The sequence below is a fragment of the Nyctibius grandis genome, chromosome 27 (genome assembly GCF_013368605.1).
Source record: "Nyctibius grandis isolate bNycGra1 chromosome 27, bNycGra1.pri, whole genome shotgun sequence".
In the NCBI taxonomy this organism is placed as follows: domain Eukaryota; kingdom Metazoa; phylum Chordata; class Aves; order Nyctibiiformes; family Nyctibiidae; genus Nyctibius; species Nyctibius grandis.
In genome coordinates, this window is record NC_090684.1 from 5,853,277 (window position 1) to 5,870,742 (window position 17,466).

The 17,466-nt window shown below is 57.1% G+C and overlaps 1 protein-coding gene across 1 annotated transcript; it reads right to left on the reverse strand.

Annotated features, from left to right (window-relative positions):
* Nucleotides 1–244: 244 nt before the first annotated feature.
* On the reverse strand, nucleotides 245–16,709 carry CSRP1 (cysteine and glycine rich protein 1). Its single transcript, XM_068419173.1, has 6 exons — nucleotides 16,541–16,709; nucleotides 9,128–9,240; nucleotides 3,457–3,625; nucleotides 2,927–3,053; nucleotides 973–1,066; nucleotides 245–681 (listed from the first exon to the last, which is right to left on the reverse strand). The coding sequence occupies exons 2-6, from the start codon at nucleotides 9,237–9,239 to the stop codon at nucleotides 605–607; spliced, it is 579 nt and encodes a 192-aa protein (XP_068275274.1). The 5' UTR covers nucleotide 9,240; nucleotides 16,541–16,709; the 3' UTR covers nucleotides 245–604.
* Nucleotides 16,710–17,466: the final 757 nt, after the last annotated feature.

Consider the following 17,466-nt stretch of genomic DNA (forward strand, 5'->3'; position numbering starts at 1 on the left):
GGCCTCCCAGCACCAACTGCTGCTCCTGAAATGGTTATTCACCATTTCACACGACCCACGGAGCTCAGCTGGCCACAGCTGGGCCACATCAAATTGCACTGAGCAGTTCCTGCCCTCGTGCTTTAATTGCAAGCCACGATTGCAAGTATTCCCGTCCTCCCTCTACCTCCTGACCTCCAGCTCTGGTCACCCAGTGCACCTCCTCAGCCCCAGATGGGGAATAAACTCTCTGGCAAGGCCGAGCATGGGTCAGCTTTGACGTTTATTGCTTGCTCGGTGACACGGCATGGCACGGCTGAGCTTGCATCCCGGCGGGACGGGCAACGCGGAGCAGAACGTTTCGGGCACGCTGGCCTCGCTGCGGGTGGGTGCGAGCTGTCTCCCTGCCGGCACCCGTCCCAGCAGGACCCGATGGGGACGATGTTGGGACTCCCACAGCTTCGGGGTGCACTGGGTCAGGGCGGGGAGGAAAGGGCTCGTGCTGTGAAGCAGCGGGTGGTTATTGATGATGGTGAGGATGCTCGCTGCGGGTGCGGGAAGGGTCGGGCAGCACAGGCTGGTCTGGACAAGCCCTGAGCGAGCGCAGAGCCCGGCTCCTGGTGCCTCACTGCGAGTGGATGAGCGCCCCGGCGCCTTGCCCGAAGCCAAAGCCCTTGGGACCAAAGTTCTTGGCGTAGCAACCTGCAGAGGACGGGAAGGGAGAGACAGGTAAGGCCGTCAGCTGAACACGAGCAGGTCCTCCTCTCGAAGCAGGCACTGCCTAAACAGGACAGGGTTTGTTGGGCAAACAGAGAGGCCCCAGGCACAGTGGGAAATCCCCCGGCTCCACGGCCAGCCAGCCCCCATACGCAGCTGCTGTGGCCACCACCTCCCCAAACCTCCATCCCATCCCGGTTCCCTGCACAGGGGTTTTCAGCCCCTGCCTCCACCCTTAGGAGTCCAGGACAAGCCAACGGGGAAGGTGGCACTCACCTTTGCAGTAGATCTCCCCGTCTTTGTCTGCCAGGGTGGTGGACTCCAGACTTTTGCCGCATTTGGCACAGCGGAAGCAGGACTTGTGCCAGGACTGTGGGACAGGAGCAGAACCTGGTCAGACAACACCCGGGGACAGGGCAGCAATGCTGTGGCCACCAAACGGGGTCACTTTTCTGTTTCTGGCCCAAAGAGGTCTGAAAGGGATGAAAGCTTTTCTCTGGACAGAGCGGTCCTCGCAGCCCCGGGGGGAAGATACAGAGAGGAACCATCAGATGTGGTCACTGCTCCCATGTTGATCTGGTTTCAGAGAGCTTTCTCCCCCACTTGCAGAAGTGATTTGTACAATAATTTGTACAGGAATTTGTAAGAGGCAATCACTGCCCTCTTTGGAGGTTGTCCTCTCTCCAGCAGCGTGATAAATCCCCCGAGTTATCCAGCTGAGATCCACTGCTGCTGTAGGTTAGCCTGGGGGGTGGCAGCAGGGTGGGGACATCTGCCCCTACACAACTACAGCTCCAAGGAAGGCAGCAAACAGACACTAAGAATGCAGAAATCAGCCAGTGTTTAAAAATAAACACCCCCTGCCACGGCTCCCTCAGTCCTCTGGGGATAAATGAGCTCACAGCCTTTCAGCAGACCTAGAGTAGCCAGAGCTGCTCATGGAGGAATTTAAATAAACACTTTGGAAAACATCAAACCTTTTTTGGAAGAAAATGTGAAATTAGGGGGCTGGAGGAGGAGGTAGTAGATGGAGTCATCCAGCAAACATTAGCACATGAAATACAGGCTCTGGAATCCTCTCCGGGTTTGTTTGAGTGCAATTGCTTTGCCAGCTTTGATTCCCCGTAAACATCAACCCCAGAAGCCTACCAGGAAGCTCAGATCATTATTTTAAGGGTAAGTTTGGCTTCTGACCCTGGGCTGACCCTCAACGTGTCCATCACGAATCCCTGCACTGCCAGCTGGGGTATGATGATGCTGGGAGGCACTTTCTGTTGCCTCAATGCCTCCTTTCCTTGCTCTGGGGACAGAGGACAAACACAGAAGCCCCAGGGAGGACGAAGCACAGCAGGGGTGACCCAACAACACCATCAAAGGGGTGAGGATTTCCCAGCATGGCCATCCAGTCCCCTGCGGCACAAAGCCAGGCAGCCTGAGCCAGCTGTCTTGGCAAGCTCTCCACATGTGCCCGACCCCGGAGGGAAGGCAGGGACCTCACCCAGGGTCCCAGGGCTGACAGAGCAGAAGGTGTCCCCATGCCTTACTAGGCTTCCCAGAGCTGGGCTAGGATAAGGCCACAGCTGGGGACACAAAGGACCCTGGTCAAGTGATGAACTTGACATGGGAAGTACCAGGGCTGTTGCAGAGTGTCCTTTACATCCGACCCTGAGCAGACCCAGTCCACCAGCAGAACAGCCCAAGAGTGATGCACCCACACCCATGCCCACACCTCCAACCACTGTGCCCTGCCTACGGGCAGCGCTGACCACTGGAATTCATTCCCTGCCCTGGATTTGGGCTGCGGCATCCCAGCCCGCGGCAGAGGGTGGAGAAGGTTCGCTAGACGTTGCACTTGTTCAGTTAGCGGTGGCAGTGGCCGCGGCCCACATCACTGCTCATCCTCCCAACACATCTAGCAGCGGGGACGTCCACTGTGACCTCTGCTGAGCAGTGCTCCGAATAGTCAGTATGAAATGTATTTCTCTCCCATCTACAAGTCTGTAAGAGCGATGCAGACTGGAGAACCTGGTTTCCAGACATGCCCAGCTCTCCCTTTGGTGCCAGGCTTCCAAGTAAGCATGGCCACCAGCCCCCAAGCCCAGTGCCTGGAGGCACTGGCAGCCCAGCCCACAGCAGCCTGTGGGTCAGGTCAAGACCCTCTCTGAGGTCTCCCTGCCACACGACAACTTGTGGCACGTGCGTGCCCCGTCCACTCCATCCCCCTTCTTACCTTTCCAGCTCCAATCACCTTCTCGGCTGCATACACGGCTTGACCGCAGCGAGGGCACCCATCAGAACCTCCGACTTTCTGGGCCATTCTGGATGCGTTAGGGTTGGTGGGTCGGTGGGGCTGGCCCCTGTGGATGGGAGGGAGTTCATGATCAGGGCTGCACAAGCAAGATGGAGGAGGGAAGAGCTATGGGATCGCAAATCCCAACCCAGTTTTGAAGGGCCCCGGAGCTTTAGGCACGATGTGTTGAGCCTCATGGAAATTTCAGCCTCACAGCTGCGTGCTAGGAAGGGATGGGCAGCATGTTCAGGCAATGGGGACATGTCCCGTCAAGCCCCATCCCACCCTGCAAATAGGGTTCAGCGGGTTTCCCCAGAGGAGCAGAAAGGCAGGGCAGCCTGCGGCACTCTCCAGATTAGCTGCTGCTGGAAGTTCAGCATGGGCTACACAGCCAAGCATCACAAGAGGACAGACGTGGGGGAGAAGGTGCCCACAACAGCCCCAGTTTCGAAAACAAGACTTAAACTCACTCTTCGTATTTGATTCCCAGAGACTCTCCCTTGTCAGTGCTCAGGGTCCCTGCTCCCTGCCCGTATCCATAGCCCTTGGGGCCGTACTTCTTGCCGTAGCAGGACTTGCAGTAGATCTCCTCTCCGTGCACAGCAACGGTGGTGCTGTCCAGGTTCTTCTTACAGACCACTAAAAAAGAGGGGAGAGCCGTGCCATCAGCCTGCTCATCCAGAGCTCGCTAATTAGCTGAAGAAAACAAGTCCTCACAAGGGGCAGTACAGCTCGGCTTTCAAGGAGTGAGGAAACCCCAGACAAGGTCCTCGTTAAACGTGCATGCAAAACAGCCAGCGATAAGGATCACAACAGGAACATTGTCTGGCTTTAAAAGGAAGCAACCACCAAAGCTATGAGGTTGAGACTAAGAAAAAGCGCTGTTAACCCTGTCGACGCTGGTGTCCTGGAGTTGCGCTTAAACCAGGGGGGGTTGAAATTTCCCTACAAGTCACTGCAGGATTCCCGAGCACGGGGATGGACATCCCTGCCCCGCCGCAGCTGCAGCTCTGCCGCACTCCCAGTCCGCTGCAAATACGCAGTGAGAGACACTCAAGGGAAATTAATGTAATCAAATACATTTTTCCTTGCGTTTAGACAGACTCAGAGCAGACCTGCAGCCACCACCACACCTGATGCACTCTCTAAGTTTTGTGCCACATTACGCTGTTGTGCACAGTTGCCCCTCCAGACCCCGAGACCACGATGGAAGAGTTCACGCTAACGTGTCACCCCTAGTCTGTGCCACAATTAGGGTGCTTGCACAGGGTGGTCTGGGGTGAGGAACACTAACTCAGCTGGGTGTTCAAGCCTTGGGGATCAATATGGGATGTAAGATGGGACAGGAGGAGACAGCAGCCAGGCTCAGGGTCCCAGCTAAGCCCATCCAGAGCTTGAGCTTGGTGCTGGGCTCAGGCCACACAGACTCTTCTCCTGATTTTTAGGTTTTCTTGACTCCTGCCCCAGCTCTGATCTCAGCCTCCACGTCGACTTCCAAACCCTTCCTGGAAGACGCCGCCCAGCAAGCCGGAGCGGGAGGTGAACAGCACCCAAACGGGGCCCGCAGTAACCACCAGTGTTTACCTGCCCCGGTGCAGGATCCAGATGCCTGGGGCAGAGTCCGCAGCACTGGCAGCCAGCCCCGAAACAGATCCTGTTACAGCCACGACACAGCCTTCCCCCATCCCGCTGACATGCCTTAAATGTCGAGGCTCCCAGCAACCCGTTGGCCTTTTCGCCAGCAGAAATGTTTCTTGGCCTTCACCAACATCTCAGGAATGCAAACACAGCGGAGCTCTCCTCCCGGAGCAGCGCAAACGCGGGGGCGAGAGGCAGCCTTTCTCGGCCCGATTACTAAATATGGTGCTTCTCCTCCGGGGCCGCGGAGAACCCTGCGTGCTGCTGCTGGGAGAAGGAGGTGGAAAGGGAAACATCTCCTGCCATCTAAGGAGGATCTGGCAGGGTCCTCTCCTGGCTACGGGCTCCCCCGTCCCACCACGGCAGGAGCTGGGGATGGAGCATGCATCCCTGTTGAGAAAGACCAGCACTTAACTGGTCCCATAGCTGCCAAGCTAGTGGGCTGGTGTTGGGGTTGTCCCCGGAGCTCCTCAGGAGCAGCACTGCATTGAGAGGGACCCTCAGGAGGGGAATCTGGGCACTTTTACTGGAGCTTTGTCCTAGGGGTGTGAGGGAATGATCACAACGGCATCTGTCTGTCTTTCGTAGAATCATTTTAGTTGGAAAGGACCTTTAAGATCATCGAGCCTCTCTCCCTCTTTCCCACCACACTGGCTGGGTTTAGAGCTCTAACCCAAGCTTTCACAGTCCCTCATCTGCATGAGCCACAGACACTTTGAGAGGCAGCAGAAAAATTCTTTCCCCGCCTGCTTCCTAGAAATCAGCCCCCAGCTCCCGGGTTTCTGCATTGCAGGAATTCCAGCACACCGCACTCAGCGAGTTAAGGACTCTTTGTTTTTCTAAGAGCAGCGGAGTTGCTCCATAAAACAATTAGACAAGAGCTGCTGCTACTTTCAGAGGCCAAACGGCCTCGTTACAGAATGTTTCTGCCCTGTAGTATTGACTCAGTTGGGTCGATGCCACCAACTCAATCACCAAGTTGTTCCCTGAGCCGATCTCCAGCTCTAACGCACTGTGGTAGGTTTGCCTCCTTTTTGATTATTTTTTTGGCAGATCAGGTCAAAGTATTTGTTTTTCTTCCCTAAAGATAACGGCTTCAAGTTCCCTGATGAGGCCCAAATGCAGCCCTGGGGAACAGGCTGGGAATGCAGTAGTCTAGTGCAGCTCAGCATCACCCGCAGCCTGTAGCACGGGACTGGAACCAGTAGGAAGCACTGTGGGCTGGCGTGCAAGCCGCGGCCTAAACTGGGGGGCCTGCAGCTGGGACAGGCAGAACTGCTGGGGTACGTGTGGAGTGTGATTACGTACATCTGCGTCCAGTTCTGGGGCCCCCAACAGAAGAAGGACACGGAGTTGTTGGAGCGAGTCCAGAGGAGGCCACGAAGATGCTCAGAGGGCTGGAGCCCCTCTGCTCTGGAGACAGGATAAGAGAGTTGGGGCTGTTCAGCCTGGAGAAGAGAAGGCTCCAGGGAGACCTTCTAGCACCTTCCAGTACCTGAAGGGGCTACAGGAGAGCTGGAGAGGGACTTTTTACAAGGGCATGGAGTGATAGGACGAGGGGGAACGGTTTTAAACTGAAAGAGGGGAGATTTAGATGAGATATGAGGAAGAAATGCTTTCCTGTGAGGGTGGTGAGACCCTGGCCCAGGCTGCCCAGAGAAGCTGTGGCTGCCCCCTCCCTGGCAGTGTTCAAGGCCAGGCTGGATGAAGCTTGGAGCAACCTGGTCTAGTGGAAGGTGTCCCTGCCCGTGGCAGAGGGGTTGAAACTAGATGATCTTTAAGGTCCCTTCCAACCCAAAGCAGTCTGTGATTCTATGATTCTATCTGCAAAGGCCAGGGACAGGAGCTTTGGCTGTAGTCAGCTCTGGACCACTCCCTGGTGACTTGCTTCCATGAGCAGATATGGGATGACCTTCTTCCCCGCACTGGCTGGGTGTCCCCTTCTCGAAGCAATGCCTTTTGCCTGATTTCGTGGCTCCTGGAAGCCTTCCTCATGCCCTGAATGCCAGCACAGCACAGCAGAAGCTTTTCCTAAGCCATCCAGCTGTGTGCACGGGGCTCATGGGGAAGGGCAGATGCAGTGCAATGAGGTCTTAGTGCCCATACTGAGGTCCTCCGTTGATACGGACTCAGACGGTAAAAGCCGGTGGTGGGAGGGGAGATGAGGGTAACATTCCCCACCCTCCTTATCTGAGGCTGCAGAAGGAACATGACTTCCTGCTGCAGAGAGCAGCTGCAATAAGGACACAGACTGCCTCTCTCCTGCCTGCGCAGGGAAAAGCCTCTCCACAACCTCCCTTCTTAGTCCTTTCAAGCCCAAGCGAGGTTTCCAGCCTGGAAACTCCCACATACGAGAGCTACCAGCCATGCTGGCCACTCTTCACACCGTGCAGGGAGCAGAGACACAGCAATAGCTTCTCCCTCCCACATCTGCATCCGTCTGTGCGTGCCGCGTCCCAGGCGGGCTGGCCAAGAAGAATCCAGCATCCGTGCCAGGTGGACACAGGAGCACAGGAAGGATTGGCCCCATGACGACACTGGAATTTCCCTGCTGGAATAGCTCTGCTGAGATTAGTTCTAGCTGTGTGCCTGTTTATAGACCCCAGCTCTGCTTGCTGCCCATACTGAAAGCTGCTTTAGTGGCTGGAAAGCTGCCTGGTGGAAAAGGACCTGGGGGTGTTGGTCAATGGTGGCTGAATATGAGCCAGCAGTGTGCCCAGGTGGCCAAGAAGGCCACCAGCATCCTGGCTTGTATCAGCACTAGAGTGGCCAGCAGGACTAGGGCAGGGATCGTCCCCCTGGACTCGGCACTGGTGAGGCCGCACCTCAAATCCTGGGTGCAGTTTTGGGCCCCTCATGACAAGAAAGACCTTGAGGTGCTGGAGCGAGTCCAGAGAAGGGCAACGGAGCTGGTGAAGGGTCTGGAGCACAAGTGTGATGAGGAGCGGCTGAGGGACCTAGGGGTGTTCAGCCTGGAGAAAAGGAGGCTGAGGGGAGACCATCTCGCTCTCTACAACTGCCTGAAAGGAGGGTGTAGCGGGGTGAGGGTCGGTCTCCTCTCCCAGGTAACAAGTGATGGGACGAGAGGAAACGGCCTCGAGTTGTGCCAGGGGAGGTTTAGATTGGAGATCAGGGACAATTTCTTCCCCGAAAGGGTTGTTAAGCGCTGGAACAGGCTGCCCAGGGCAGTGGTGGAGTCCCCATCCATGGGGGGATTTAAAAGTCATGTAGATGTGGTGCTGAGGGACATGGGTTAGTGGTGGCCTTGGCAGTGCTGGGGTAACAGATGGACTTGATGATCTTAAAGGTCCTATCCAACCAAATCGATTCTGTGAAAAGATCACGTCTGTGCTCCCGGCTGCAATGGGATGATGAGACTGGGAACAGGGTTCAGGGACCAGCTGAGGAAACGTTCAGTCTCAGTGGGACCTTGCTGCAAGGGCACCCACCTCTGAAGATGCACTTCTGCATCTGTCACAGAGCAGCAGGAGCAGTGTGTTGATGAGCCATCAGTGGACACAAACACACAAACTCGTGTTAACACATGAGAATCGCTACTTCTGTATGTGAGAGTCTTCAAGGGCAGGGGACAGAAATCTGGTAAAACACAGGCTGAGGACAGTGGTCATCTTTTTGTTCCAAGGTCCTGCAGCCCCCCTGCATGTGGATGCCCCAGGTCTCAGGAGCTGCTCTCAGCACTGTAACACTACTTGCCTGCCCATGCGCTGCTGCCCGGATATCCCCAAAGGGACGGGAAGGGTGTCTGGGGACCTGCAGCATGAACCCAAGAGGATTTGTAGGATCCTGCAGAGCAGGCAGAGGAAGGGACCTCTGCACTGAGTTAATCCACAGCCAGCTCCTGTTCTGCTGCCCTTCCCTTGAGGTGACACTTAGGTCCAAACATACAACAGAGACACCCTCTGCAACAGGAGGTTTCCAGGCAGGCTGGAGGTGATGCTTTAGCACTTCACAGTAGGCCTTCCACCAGCAGAAGGGACAGGACAGGACCACATCTTCTTCCCATCAAATCCTGAGACACAAGGGCAGTTCTCATGCCAGCTCCCAAGGCCCAAGCCACTTAGAAGACTAAAGCCAGCATCACCCCAGAGCATTGCATGGGATGTGCCACCTCCTGCCACCACTGTTTGGAGAGTCCTTGTCCCATGCTCCAACCTTGAGCATCTGGAGCTAGTCTAGAGGACTAAGCCCAGCCTTTCCTTGGTGTAGGGCCAGATTAAGTCTTTGGGTGGGTGCTGGCCAAGGTCAGCTCTGACAGCTTGGATGGCCCCTGGCATCCTGGGATGATCTGTGCTCCTTCAGCAGGAATAACTTCCAAGTCTGGAGAAAAGCAGCAAGGCTGCCATACGGCTCCCACAGCCAGGCTGGTCGCAGAGGAATCCTAACGAGCGTTTACAGGGCCCACAAACAGGACATGACGGGGCGCCCGGCTGGCGGAGAGCCAGGAAGCGGGGCGGAAGGGGCGAGGGAAGGGCTGGTACTCACTGCACAAGAAGCAGGACTTGTGGAAGCTGCTGCCTTCACATTGCACCTCCTCGGCGAAGTACACTGCCTTCTGGCAGACGCCACACTTCTTTCCTCCTCCCCAGTTCGGCATCCTGCAGAAAAAAGCACAGGCAGAAACGGTGTCAGGGCGGGAGGTCAGGCAGGAGGCAAGGATGGGGCCGAGCGAGGCAGCCAGAGTGGGCACCTGACAGCCAGTTCCACGTCCGCACACGCAGAGGCCACCCACGGATGTTTGCTGTTTGCACAGGGCTGGTAATTAGCAGAATTAGCAGAACTCAGGATGCCCACAGGACCCACCGTTACAGCACCCAGCAGGATCGGCTGCCTCCTAGGGACCACTGGTCCTGCCAGCCAGGAGCAGCAGCAATCCCCCTCTCCTGGGAGCCGTGGGACCTCACAGCTCCTTTCTGTGCCAGGAAAAGGGAGGAAGCGGGACAATGGTGGGAGACGGCGCTCACAGAGGTACCCACAGCGCCGGCACCTCCTGAGATCACAGCCCTGCTATTACCCCTCGACAGGGGAACGCAGCAATGGCCAGGGTGACTGATCCTTGGTGCTGGAGAGCGTACGGGCTGTCACCCCAGCTGGGAACAGTTCCAGCTTCTCCTCCCTGAACAGCTCTTCCATTTCTGCCACTGCAGGGCAGGGGTGCAGGCAGGGCTGCCCAAAGGGCAGGAGCTGACCCCCAATACCCCAAACACAGCGGGCTCTGGCACCGTGTCCCCCATAGCACCATCAGCCTGTGCCTTGCCTGGCCAACTGCTCACAGGTTCCCCCTGTACTCGGGCATCTCGGTCTCCTCCAGGACTGCAGGTACAGTCACGAAGGCTGAGAAATCAGCAGCCCCAGGGACAGGGCAAATACCTGAGCACCAACCTAAGCTACCATGCAGCTCCTTGGCAGGACATAAATGCTTGTATTTCTCTCTTCTCTTTCCTGAAACGTATCTGATGAGACATGATCAAGAGGCCCCTTGATCTGGAAATTTGCAGATAACCCCAAAAGACTGTGAGCAGCTAACAAACGCAAGTGGCAGAGCTCCAACCCAGAGGGGCCTTGATACTTTTGAAGATGGGGCCAACATAAACCTCAAGACATTCAAACAACAAAGTCCTACCAGGAGAAGCTGAGGGAGGCAGGCAGGTTGAGTGTGGCCAAGAGGGATCTAACAGCAACCTAGGGTTGCTACATAGACAACAAAACAAAATGCTCTTTGGTGGTGCCCAATGATATAAGAAAGGTCAATGGGCACAAGCTGCAGCTTGGGAGGTCTCCAGAGGCCTCTCTCCATCAACACTTCTGTAGTTCTCCATCCTGCTCCCACATGGGAACAGGCAGCAAAAGTCACCTTCCCCTTTGCAGGCACAGCCGTGTGCTTCCCAACTCCTCAACAGCTAAAGCAGCAGGACAAGGTCCCCAAAACCAAACCCCATTTTCACACTATGCCATATGCCACCCCACAGCATGCACAGGATCTCGTCACCTCCCTCAGCTTGGCTGCATGGCTAGGAGGAAGGGGATCTGGGTCTGCTGGGGCACACCAGAGAGCTTTTGAGCCCACTCCTTGCAGTAGCTCCGAATCCCTGGGTCACTGTGGGCACCTGCAGCCCCATCTCTGCGTCTCCAATCCCTGACCCGATGGCTGAGCGGGCGGCACTGCCCTGCCTGGCAGGCAGTCGGGGACATGGACACTAAACACAGCAGGACTAGGGGTTGTATAACGTCAGATGGAGATGAGGGAGGGCAAAGCATTGCAAACCCTCTGCTCACAGGCACAGCGAGATCTCTGTACCCTCCGGTATAGGGGAAAGTTGAGCTCTTGCCCATGTAAGAGTGTTTTGTCAGGCCATAGAAAAGGGAAGGTGATGTCAGCCTGGTTATAACAGCAGGCAGGGCACAGGTGAGGGCTGGCAGGGTGCAGGTGAGGGCTGGCAGGGCTGTGCAGAGGCGCTGGCCCCACTCCAGCCCAGCTGCAGCTCCCGGCTCCTGGATGCTCAGAGGGTCTCAGCACGGGACAGACAGATGAAGCTGTGGAGGGTGCCGGGAGCAGGGGCCAGAGAGGCTGCGCTGGCTCCAGGGGTGCAAGGAGCTGTGTTTGGGGTGTGATGGCAGCAGCCGGGAAGTCTCTTTTCTGATCGCCCTGCAGGCTGGGCTTCCCAGCACCGCACAGCCCGTGCCAAATCCCTCCCTTCCAGCCTGATCCTTCCAGTCCCAGCCTTTGGATTGCCTTAAAAGGACACAAACTGTTTCTCTCCAGAGCCTGTTTTTTCCCCCTGCACCAGGAGGAGGACCCGACCTGGTTCAAGAGTTTCCTTGGAGGGCAGAAACATCCAGCAGCATCCCCCTGCCAGCCCAGGCAACCAAAGACGCCTGCGCCCGCACGGCGTGGGAGCCCACTGGCCCCTTTTTCCCCCATGCCCACCTGTGTCAGACCCCTCATCAGGAATAACACAACGCTGGATATGGTTTCATACAATCACAGACAGGTTTGGGTTGGAAGGGACCTTAAAGATCATCTAGTTCCAACTCCCCTGCCACAGGCAGGGACACCTTCCACTAGACCAGGTTGCTAGTGGAAAGGTGTCCAGCCTGGTTTGTCTGAGTCCCCTGTCCTTTTCCAAGCACGACAGCCAGCAGACCCCATCTCCGGGACCCACCAGCCCTGATTTTGGTGGGCAGCCTCATGCAGGCAGCCCCCAGCCTCAGTACTCCTGCCATTGCTCCCTGCCCCACAGCCAGGGCATCTCCAAGCACGCTCAGGGACAAACTGCCCGGTGTGGTTTGGAGCCAGCTCCTCTCCTTTGCCTCCACAGCACATTTTCTTCCCCCTTTACAGTAGCAGTGAAAGAAGAGGCTCTGCTCGTCCTGAACAACAGGGTTCATCTGCCCAAACTGAGACATTGTCAGCAGGGCCACCTTCCTCTGAGCTGCCTGTAAGTCTACAGGAGGAGAAAAGGTGCTTCCAGGTGAAGCTCATCTGATGTTTGCCACAGGAGGAGTTCAAGCCCCTTTGCTGCTTATTTTCCTCCATCCGCCATGGGAAGGTTGCAGGTTCCTCCATCCACCATGAGAAGGTTGCAGGTTCCTCCATCTGCCATGGGAAGGTTGCAGGTTCCTCCATCCGCCATGGGAAGGTTGCAGGTTCCTCCATCCGCCATGGGAAGGTTGCAGGTTCCTCCATCTGCCATGGGAAGGTTGCAGGTGCCTCCATCCACCATGGGAAGGTTGCAGGTGCCTCCATCCGCCACGGGAAGGTTGCAGGTGCCTCCACACAGTTTAAACAACTTCACTGTTACTTTGGCAGGTGACTCCTATCACGAAGCACCCAGCAGCACAGATGCAGCCCCAGCAAAGCCACATCCCAGCAAGACCTCCTGGCACGCACCAGGATGGATTTTTTCATGGGGAGAGACCATGAAAATGAGTTTGTCCTGGGGATACATGGGCTTGTGATAGCTCACAGCTGGGCACAGAGAAAGCCTGAGATAAGATTTAGGTTGCAGGGAATTCCGTCTTAGTCCACTACATACGCAGGCACATGCTGAGAGCCTGGCAGGCCACACGAGAGACCAAAAAGCAGTTTATGCTACAGGTCAGGATCTGCAGGAAAAAAAAAATAGGAGCATCCTGCTCATGGAGGCTGGGACCTGCACCAGCCCTCTCAGAAGCAAAATCCTTCCAATAGCCATCTAGACAGACCCATCACCCCAATTCCCTAATTAATGACTACTTTAAGATATGTCGGAGAGTTTGCGACCCTGTCGATGTTTTTCTCAGTGTCCTTTGCACCATGGAGCTGAGCACCATGTTCTGTCCCATTGCAACACTCACCGACCGCAGTCGCACTTCTCCAAACGGCTGTTAGACCCGTGCAGAATGAGGAACGGGAGGTGGCCGTCCTGCAGCCAAAGACCTCACTGAGCATAGGCAAGAGAGGCACTCAGGGCTGCCAAAAACCAGGATTATTTTCCTCCCTCCTGCAGCTCCACATCCCACGGACCACAACTTCACAGCAAACCCAAGCAGAGCCCTGCAGACAGCATCCTCTGTGCCAAAAACGCGCTGCCATCATCCGCTCTGGATTAAGGCAAGGGGCTTCAAAAAACAAGATAAAAGGATGCTTTTATCAACAGTGGTATTGCTGGGAAGGATAGACGCGAGTGAGGCTTGTGCAGAACCACGCAAGGCTGGCACTTTTTGGAGGTTGACTCTAATTTCAGTGCCTGGTGTCTGACTTTGCAGCAGTACAGTTCACCGGGTCAAACGTAAGCTACGGACTCACCCACGATTCAGGTGGGCTCATGTCACACCAGTTTGGGAGGCAGACTAAGCTACACTAAACAACAGGCATAAACCAGTAAGGCACCAGTACGTCCTGGTGCTTTGGGATGTCATCTAAACCTGGAAACAGTGAGCAGATGCAGCCAAGCCATCAGGAGCGCACGGTCACCCTCTCCTTAGAGCGGGTTGAAGGATCAGTGTGCTCGTGTCACTCACACCAAAGCTGACAACCCTTTCACCTGCCCAAGAGCAGCTGGTTTTTAACTGCTAGAGCGAAGGCAGCACCCGCCGCCGCGCGAACGCAGCTTCACTGCTCCGGGAGCGCTCGGAGCAGCGCAGGTTCTCCCCCTTCACCCTCTCGTGAACTTTGCCTGCAGCCATCAGGATGTCAGCTCAACCATTCGAGCTTCTGGAAAACATTTCCCACGTATGTGCCCAGATGTTCTACTAAAATCCTACAGTAATTAATTGCAGAGCAATCACTTTGTGCTTGCAGGAGATCACTGAGGAACAGGAGACTCATGCTGGCCCATGTAAAAGGTGGGGTTTTTTTCCAATGACAGCATTAATACAAGTGGATGGCAGAAAAGCACCATCAGTGCTGCACACAATTCACTCCTAACGATGTTCACAGCAGTCCACACGGGATTATTACATGGCCTGGCCGAGGGACAAGTCAAAGGAGAGGAAACAACAGGAGGAGCCCCAAGCCCTGGGGTGTGATTACCGCCTGCCAGCTGAGAGAGCAGCTGGCATAGCCATGAAATGAGCACAAATTTGAAGAAGGAGGCATCCAGACAGATGAGGTGTGAGGGCAGAGCAGAAAGGACCCAGCTCATGGGGATACATGTACCACCACGTGGGAAATCACCAGGAGCGTCAGGGGTTCAGCATCGGTAACTGCAATCAGGCCCATGGGGGACCCCCTGCCCCAGACAAAGGGCATCTGTCACGGAGCAGCTTTCCCATCACCTGAGCGCAGGTGGAAAGAACCCTACAAGAGGCAAGTTTGAACTGTCCCCTCTGTTCCCCTGCCATGTAATCAGCTGGGTGGAGCAGTGACGTGAGGAGACTCTGGACTGCCAACAGTGTAAAGGAAGATAAATGAAGGTCATTTGTGATACAGTGATGTCACCAGTGAGCAAGAGGAGAATGAGTACTGGGACATAGCAAAACACTGGGCAACACCATGGAGAAATCAAAGAACTGACCCGGGAGATGCAGCAGAGATCAGACATCTCTGAGGGCTTTGCCACGAGCGGAGGGAAGAAAGTCAGGAGGGTCTGAGGTCCCGAGTGATCCCCACACACGGCTCATCTACTCCACAGTTCCCCAGGCAACACACTCAGGCACCACTGCTGCCACCGCTCCGGCAGCCCTCAGGTTCCCTGTGCCAGGGAGGGGGCCAGCGCCGCGCTGAGCCGCCTGCCAGACACGGCTACCGGCGAGCACTCACCAGCCGTGATGTGCCTGCGGACCCGCGCACCACGGCCCGTTGACCACGCTGCTCCCAAGCTTTGGTTAGAAAGGCAACTTGGAAGTTTCCTCTCACAACTGCGCTCCTCAAAGAAAATCCCAATTTTACCCAAAAGCATTTTCAGGTACGCAAAGAAAAGCTACTGACTCCCGCAGGAACCGAACTCCATAACCTGACCAAGCTCATTCAGCTTTTGCAAAGCCCTTATTGAACCCCATCGGTCACGTCCTCGTCATTTTGTGCTGCGTCCCAGGAGTGAGGAGCTGAGCTCAGCTGCTCCAGAGCCTGAGTTCAGGCACTGACATCCCGGCCGGAGAGGAGATGTAAGACCAGAGGGGCCGGCTGCGAGCCCGAGGCTGGACGGACGGTGCCCACCGACCCGCGGGAGCAGGGAAGGCACCGCGGTGGCAGCAGCAAGTGCTGAGCTACTTGCAAAGCAGCGCGTCCTCCCCAGGGCTAGAAGCGGTCACAGACTCTACACCACCTTTCCAACCTCACCACCAAGATGCAGAAGAGCCAGGAGGTGCAGCGTCCAAAGCCGATCTCACACCGAATATTATTTTAGCACTTGCACTTTCTCACCCAGTCCATCCCTCCCTCTAATCCTGCGACTTGGCAGCATCTGGTATTTTTGCCAAGTGCTAATTCACACCCGGTCCTTCGCGCTGGCCCTGCTGCCAGCTCGGAGGTTTGGAAAGGGGCACCTGAACCTGTGCTCAAGCGTGTGCCCAGTCAGGTCCTCAATGATGCAAATCTCCTCTGTAAAGCGACATCAGTCAACACCAGCGGAGAGGAGAGAATCACAGAATGGTTTTGGTTGGAAAGGACCTTTAAGATCAAGTCCAACCGTTAACCCAGCACTGCCAAGCCCACCACTAACCCATGTCCCTCAGCACCACATCTACACGGCTTTTAAATCCCCCCAGGGATGGGGACTCCACCAGTGCCCTGGGCAGCCTGTTCCAGTGCTTGACAACCTTTTCTGTGAAGAAATTGTTCCTGCATGATGGGCTGGATGGAGCTGGCTCAGCCTCCCCCGTGTGAGCTTTACTCAGGCTGCAAAGCAAAGTGACAGCAGAGCGAGGGGACGGGGCGCAACGACTCCGCTCACAGCCCAGCTCGAGACCACGATCCTGAGATTTCCCTTTACAAAAGAAGGGCCTGGGAACGCTTAGGGAGGGTTAAGATTAACACCAGCAGAAAGTTTGGCGTCCCAGTTGGGAAGAGACCGCGCGGCGTCGATGCCCGCTCTCCGCCGGGTTAGGGAAGTTCACCCGATCTGATGCAAGAGCTTCAGCTTCCGCATCTGGCACCGTGTGCACGGGCGCTCACACCGTCCCGTGCCTCAGTGGGCCCCGCCGCACCCGCGCCCACCCCACGGGCACACGGCGGGGCTGTGCCCCGGCTCCAGCCCCCAGCCCCGCATCTCCCCCGCGGTGAGGTGCCGGGGGGGGGGGCGCAGGGGGAGGGCTGGGTGTGGGGGGGGGCAGCGGGGCCGCAGCAGCCCGGAGGGATGGCGAGCTGCCCGCCCCGAGGAGCGGCTCCCCCGGAGGCTCCGCAGCGGGGCCCGGGGCTGCCCGCGGGAGGGGGCTGCGCTCGGCGGGGCCCGGCGGCCGCGCCCGCCCCGCACCTACCTGCAGCTGTACCGGGCTGTGACGGGCTGGGCCGGGCTGGGCTGGGCTGTACCGGGCTGGGCTGGGCCGGGCGGGTGTCGGTAGCGGCGCTGGGGCCGGCGGCCGCTCCGGGGGCTTTTGTTGGCGGCGGGAGAAGGCGGGTCCCGGGGCGGCGGCGCTCAGCGCTCAGCGCCGGCCCGGCCTGATGTCACGGCGGCCGCCGCCCCGAGGGCCCCGCGGAGGAGGGCACCGGGCCCCGACACCCGCCCCGACACCGCCACCGGGGCCCCCCCCGGGCACTGCCCCGCTGCCACCCCCTCACCAGCGCTGCCCCAGCCCCACGCCGCTGGGAATCCCACCCCATCCCACCCCCACGGAGCAGGGGATGAACCTGTTGGAGAATGGACTGAGAGCAGCCCTGAGGAGAAGGACTTGGGGGTGATGGTTGAGGAGAAGCTCAACATGAGCCGGCAATGTGCGCTGGCAGCCCAGAAAGCCAACCGTGTCCTGGGCTGCATCCCCAGCAGCGTGGCCAGCAGGGTGAGGGAGGGGATTCTGCCCCTCTGCTCTGCTCTCCTGAGATCCCCCCCTGCAGTGCTGCGTCCAGCTCTGGGGCCCCCAACAGAAGAAGGACATGGAGCTGTTGGAGCGAGTCCAGAGGAGGCCACGGAGATGCTCAGAGGGCTGGAGCACCTCTGCTGTGGAGACAGGCTGAGAGAGCTGGGGCTGTTCAGCCTGGAGAAGAGAAGGCTCCGGGGAGACCTTCTAGTACCTTCCAGTACCTGAAGGGGCTACAGTAAAGCGGGAGAGGGACTTTTTACAAGGGCCTGGAGTGACAGGATGAGGGGGAACGGTTTTAAACTGAAAGAGGGGAGACTGAGATGAGATATGAGGAAGAAATTCTTTGCTGTGAGGGTGGTGAGACACTGGCCCAGGTTGCCCAGAGA